The 6,630-nt window shown below is 42.7% G+C and overlaps 1 protein-coding gene across 1 annotated transcript; it reads left to right on the top strand.

Moving 5' to 3' along the window:
- Positions 1-3,017: 3,017 nt before the first annotated feature.
- LOC109473948 (glycogen-binding subunit 76A-like) lies at positions 3,018-5,973 on the top strand. Its single transcript, XM_019774132.1, is given in 3 exon segments — positions 3,018-3,975; positions 3,977-4,015; positions 4,017-5,973. Coding segments are annotated over 3 exon segments (897 nt in total). The 5' UTR covers positions 3,018-3,255; the 3' UTR covers positions 4,155-5,973.
- The last annotated feature ends 657 nt before the right edge of the window (positions 5,974-6,630 follow it).

The raw sequence follows: 6,630 nt of genomic DNA, 5'->3' as shown, positions 1-6,630 counted from the left end.
ATATATATATATATATATATATATATATATATATATATATATATATATATATATATATATATATATATATGCCATAAACCCTTTCTTCATTTGAAGCTGCAATGGCAACCTGCAGGTCGAATAATAATGGGTTCGACGTCCTTCAGGTTGATTGTCACCGGTGGACCAGGGTCACGTACACCACGAGACAAACGTAGGTCGGAAATACACCCACAAATTACACAACCATGTGGTGTACACACTCAAAAATAAACCACGCAATTAACACAACTGTGTTACATCTAGGTATCTATAGTATATCTATTTCAACTTATATACCTCCATGACATTAGGCATCTATAGTTTATCTATATCAGGTATCTATGTTATATCATGGCGATTTTAGTTATCTGTATTAATATCTATATAGGTATCTATATTAGGTATCTATATCTATATTAGGTACATGTATCTAAATAATCTATCTATATTAGCTATAGGTATCTAAAAGACACACTGGGAAAGACAGTCTTGTATCTATAAAACGTGCATAACAGCTCCTGAGGGATTGCAATAAAACTGAAAGCTCAGAGAGCCACACCCTTTCTTAACTTGGTGCAGTCATCAACATAAAAAATGGCACAATGATGTTAACTTGACCCTTAGGGTCAACGCCCGGCTGCATTTGGGGTAGACGTCCTGCAGGTTGTCTGGAGTCTTGCGTCGTTTTTCTCATGAACATGATGGGACCCGTTACGTTCACTATCGCACGTAGACAGTGTGATTTGTTCAGTTAAGATCAATGCGGCAGTGCCATACCTTATACCAGGCGTATATAATGAACGGATGGTTGCTATTACAGTTCTATGTTTAAAAAGTATGACATGTTATTGAAACTTAAATACTTTTCTATTCAGACATGGAAGAGAGAAAGTTGGTAGGTTACGGAAACGGTGTTTCATTTATTTCTCGTTAACCTCCCGTTGAAAATTTTTGGTACTTTACAAAATATTTGGTACTATCAACATACACATACACAACCAATGCAGCTGTAACCACTGTAATGAAGCAGAGAAACGTCCCGTGTCGCAAGGTGTCGCCCAGTAACGTTACGTTTCTGTGCTACATGTAGCTAGAGATCAACATTTTAGTATTTACGTACAGGCAGCTTGTACCAACAGCTCGGAAATTTTCGCTACAACAAGACTGTAATTGAGATACGTGAAAGAAAATCCTCTGATTCGGACTTGACTTTCTGTCATTTAGATCTTATTTTAATCATATAGGCCGACACAGGGGTTCCACGCACATTCAAGGTGTACATGTAGTACATAGCATCGCCGCTAGGAGCGCAAAGTGTTGTGTTCCCCACGATGACAACAGCTGTACGATGACGTCAGAGGGCAAACTCCAAGGGATTGCCCGACCTACTTACAGAGACAAACCAAAATAGTACGTGTGGAGCGTTGCAGACGCCACTGACAAATCGCCAATTTAATGACGCAAGTAGAGGACAAGCAAGCGCAAGTACCCAACAGAAAAAAAGACAAAGAACGGAGGGATCAGTATTGAAACGATCCTACATCTTCAACATAACGAAGAAGCAAGAATATAGGTTACTTTTCTGATTAAATTTTCTTACTGTCTGTATCTTGTAATTGCACATGTATCTTCGGACTTGTGTTTGGTGTGTAAAACTAGATACGTATAATAAAGCTGCATAATCAATATCAAGAAATATCTCCTTACAGGAAATATATTAATCATGACGACAACCTAGGCCTGGTAGAACGGGCATATTCGAATATTCGTCGTACTATACGTACTATCGCTAGTCCCACAGTGCGTTAGTCCTGCAAAGAATGTGTAAGAGAAAAAGTACCTGTAACAAAAAACTTGGCATAAGATTTTTCTATATACTAGTATACAGAAGCCTTTTTTTCTAGAAGTTTCTATGAATTTCATTTCATAGATGTTTCTAGAATTTTCTTTTCGAGAATTTTCGTTTGTAAAGGGAAAGACTTTAATTATTATTTCCTTGGAAACAGACCTAAACAAATGCATGAGTGCATGTCTGTATATGTTACATGTATTCATAAGATTTACTTTTTGTGGCCAGATGCCAAAATCCAAGTTATTTATACAGCACCGGGTTAGGAAAGTGGGCATAGTCTGCGGTATTCTATACGTCTGCCCTGCTGAGCTAGAATAACACACCATATTGTTTCCGTGTGATTTATTTACCGGTGTAATTCCGACGATAACATAAATTTTCTCTGCTAATTGTTCGGTCCTGGCGTCGTACGCGGCTGTACACAACCGCGGGTGATATATGAGCACCCGCCTTTTGTTTCACAGGGTCAAGGTCATCCTAACGATCATTGTGCTTAGTGGTGACACCCAATCGACACCAGGTCCGCTTCTTTTGTTTACCTCACCACAGGTTGACCCAGTGCTGTAGAAAACGACGTGATAGCATCCATGGACGCTGTTTGTGTTTGCAAGGGGGGGGGGTAAACTTAAGGCACCCTTAACTAGCAGCTTCAATCAGGTCTGTGTTGGCCATCAAATCACACATTTACGGGGTCACAGGACACAGTCTCAACCACAGGTAGCCGACGTCAAGCCTACATGTCTACACGGCACAGTTTTAATCACATCCGAAGTGAAAGCGAGCTTTTTTTTTCTGGAACATTCCGTCAGGGACCCTTAACTAGCAGCTTTAATCAGGTCAGTGTTGGCCATAAAAATGACAGGGTCACAGGACAGTCTACCCGATGGCTCACAGATAACCGACGCCAACCCTACATGTCTACACAGCGCAGTTTTAATCACATCCGAAGGGAAAGCGAATCTTTTTTTCTGGAACATTCCGTCAGCCCCCGTGTGCGGTATCGTGCGGTACGTGCCGGGTTGTGGCGCTATTTACCTGTTCAAGCCGGCCGGGAAACACCACGCGCTGCTGACGTCATCGGGGTTACATGGGTACAGACGTCACTCGGCCAATGGGAGAGCGCCGTCCCTTCATATGATAAAAGTCGGGGCCGTGGGTTATTTATACACGGAACAGAACTGGAGAGAGCAACATGGCGACGTCGCAGGTGATATTGGCCAGCAGAGCTTGGCGATATCGACACCTTGTTGTTGCTACGGAGGGCAGAGAATTGCAGCCAAAGTGAAGGTAGGGCTCAGAACGTTTCTTACCCAGAATTTTATTCGAGCTCTGGTGCCGTCTGTGAACCATACTGGAAATCTGACCCAAGGTTCTGCAAAACTATGTCAGCGGAAAACTCCGAGTGTGACGCCGAGGACCAGTGTAAACCAAAGTGTAAGGCCGGCCAGAACCTGGTCGTACCGCCGGCAGCGAAGCAGGACCGCGCTAACGTTAACGATATCAAGTCGTTTGACGAAATAGATCCTTCAAAGGCTGAGGAAACGGCCAGAAAATTATTCGGTCACAGTTCCAAATACCTTCTTCCCGAGCAAACCGAGCGAGGTAAGACACATCAGCGGTCAAAATCATTGAGGGAAGTAGGCGAAAAACCACCGCCCTCCCCCACTAGGCGAAAATCTGTACGTTTCGCGGATGCCCTTGGATTGGAACTCGCGGACGTCAAGGTCATTAGCAATGCGGAGCGAGAGCGGCCACCGGAAATACCGGCACAAGTGCTACAGTCTCTCCGCCGGAGTCACGAGGAGTTAACGGAGGCCACGAAACAGTTTATCGAGAAACACAGATACCTGACGCCGCTGTTTAACCAGCCCGGGTCGGCACGGGAGTTCCTAGGCAAGGTGTTCACACAGGCCGTGTGTTTGGAAACCGCCGTGGTGTCCGATATGACTATCCTAGGCACGATCCGAGTCAGAAATTTGCATTTCGAGAAGAAGGTGGGTGTACGGTGGACGTATAACGACTGGAAACTGTGTTTCGACACGCCCGCAGAATACGTGCACGGGTCTTCAGACGGGACTACCGACAAGTTCTCCTTCACAATCTACCGCTCCAAACAACATGGAAGTCGGCGGGAAAGTGGAACTTGTGCGTGCGCTTCGAAATCCCGGGAAATACCTTCTGGGACAATAACCAAGGTCAAAACTACGTCTTCGAGTGTTTCAGCCAGGGTTATAGCACCTTGTCGACATCCCCAGAGGATTCTTTCTGGCGTTTTACCTGATTTTTCCAGGTGTGTGACAATTCTTGTAACGCTGCCCCACCCCCTGCCTGCGTGAGTTTTGTAGATATCAATATCTGTTCACTACAGATCGATCTATCACTGTTCTTTTCAGCACGTTATGAAAGTGAACTTCGACCTTTATTTATTTGACCTTTATTTATTCATGCATGTGACTACACGCACAGGACTGTACCATTGAAGTAAGTTAGAGGGACTGATAATAGTCATAGTGTAAATGTTTTGAATATTTTCCAGAAAAGCACAGATGTCCCTACATTATTAAGCCCTTGTACAAATATATTTTAAAGTTGATTCAAAATCACTGCTGTATTTTATTGCATATATTATATGGTATATAAGGCCTATCCCATCCCGTATCGGGTGGTATTAATTGGGTATGTAATCGAATCGGACGCCTAGAGTAGATATGTGTGACTGTCAGATATTTTTGATAGCATTGTCCGTTTGCAGCCTACAAATGTTCTAATAGAAATATCTGTACGCCCCTTGGCCTCTACGACACGTCTGTGATTTGGAAAGTAGCAATATCAATGTAATAATTTCGTCCCCGTGTACAACAAACTGACTTCGTTTAGAAAAAGTGTGAACATTTGAAACATACAAAAAGATGTAGAAGATGATTGGAAGACTATGCAAAATGAGAAGTGAGTGGATGTGGTTAAAAACCACATGTTCTGGTTGACGTAAAATGTATGTAAAATTGGTTGGCGAGTGATGTTTGCCTCATACTCAAATTGTGATATATATATATATATATACGTCACCTGTGAACCCAAATTACTTGGATACCATTGTTGCCATGCAATGCTAACTACGAATTGATGATTACTATGTGATTCTACGCAAAGAAAAAAAAGAGATGTTGGAGTTACAAGCGGCTGAGCGGTTGTGCTTGACGTAAATGATTGACGTGTGCATTAAACGGCTGCTCAGTGCCCCCCAACCGCCATCTGTCTGACCTTGAGAACCATTGGAGAGGAAATCAGGTTATATTAGGGAGACTAGGTCGAAATAATAGTGGTCTGTCAATTATGTCCGAAGGGAGGGGCCAGTTGTACATTTTCTATTCTGCCTGACCTTTGAATCCCTGGCAGAATGTTACCGAAATTTCTATTCGGCATGTCAACACGCAGTATTGCGGCAATGAGCTGGCCTTGTTCCGTTTAAAGCAAATCATCGAAAGTGAATACAAACAACAGACAGTTGTTAGAGCAGTATGTGGAAGTGTGGTGCTGTTTCACGTTCAGTAGAAACGTGTACACAAGTGGCAGAGGCAGTGTGAAGTGGGGAGGGTTTTTCCTCGTGATTTGACATTGAGCATTCCGCATAGGTCAGACTGAGATGAGGCTAGGGGAGTATTGCACCACTGTGTTTTGCATTAAAACGATGTATCTTCGGCAAGAACAATACAAATGGATTTTGACTGTCAGACGAACGAAAATCTTCCAATTTATGACTGTATAAATGATTGATGTTTGGACGTAGTCCCTGAATCCCCTTGTGGGTTGCGTTTGCCTGCCTTAAAAAACCAATGCCATTTGCCCTGCTCTTGCCATTATGTATTTATGGCTTGTCAGATACACTCATGGCCTTGCACTATTTTGGAGCATCGCAAAATTATTAATGTGTGAAAAATGTTGCATCTTGTACATTGTTGATATGACAATAGTAGTGTACATAAATATAGTGTTAGCTTGAACTTAGCTGCTACCGTTTTTCGTAAAAACGAATACTGTACAACCCTAAGCTTTATGAAATGTTTGAAAAAGAAAAGAAGCTAATTTATGTATCAAGAAAATCGTGTTTTTGTTATTGTCTCATAAAATATGTAGAGGGGTATTCAGTGTTGAACGTACCCCTGGAGTGAATGTGGAAACATGACTTACATTTAAATTTCCTCCGAACACAAATAATGTGCACTCTCAGACTGTGGGTCACTCCATTTTGCATGTCTATTCGGACTAGTCTAGTGTATGGTGGTATTTTGTAAGCATGGACTTAGTGAGTATACATAATACCGAACAAAAATGGATAGAGGCGCTTCATAAAATGTCAATTTATGACTGCAGGAAATCTGACATCCAAGTTGGTGGCAATGTCAAGTTGGTGGCTAGGGTCACGTAGACACGTACATATAGCTTTGCTTGTTTTAAATAACGTTTAGGGCCAGGGGGCAGCTAGTGGCCTTTTAGTCTGTTGACACGTATACGGCTCAAATTCAGGGTTTGTATTTCGCGTGGTCTGAAATCGTGGCCGCCAACCAGCGGGGCAGAAATGGAGACTACAGAATCGCCCCGCTTGTGAGAATAGAACAGGGTCGGAAAGTGGGGCGGTCATTCACCCGGTACCGCCTGACGAATGATTTATGTCATCTCCAAGGTCTCTTGTAACAGCTGAACACTAGCCTCTACCAGGCTCAAGAAAGGGCTGGAAAGAGTAGAAATTGGCCAAATTT

The sequence above is a fragment of the Branchiostoma belcheri genome, unplaced genomic scaffold, assembly GCF_001625305.1.
Source record: "Branchiostoma belcheri isolate BF01 breed outbred unplaced genomic scaffold, Haploidv18h27 scaffold3, whole genome shotgun sequence".
NCBI lineage: Eukaryota > Metazoa > Chordata > Leptocardii > Amphioxiformes > Branchiostomatidae > Branchiostoma > Branchiostoma belcheri.
Note: the sequence above shows the minus strand (reverse complement) of the source record. Positions and strands in the feature narration are given on the sequence as shown.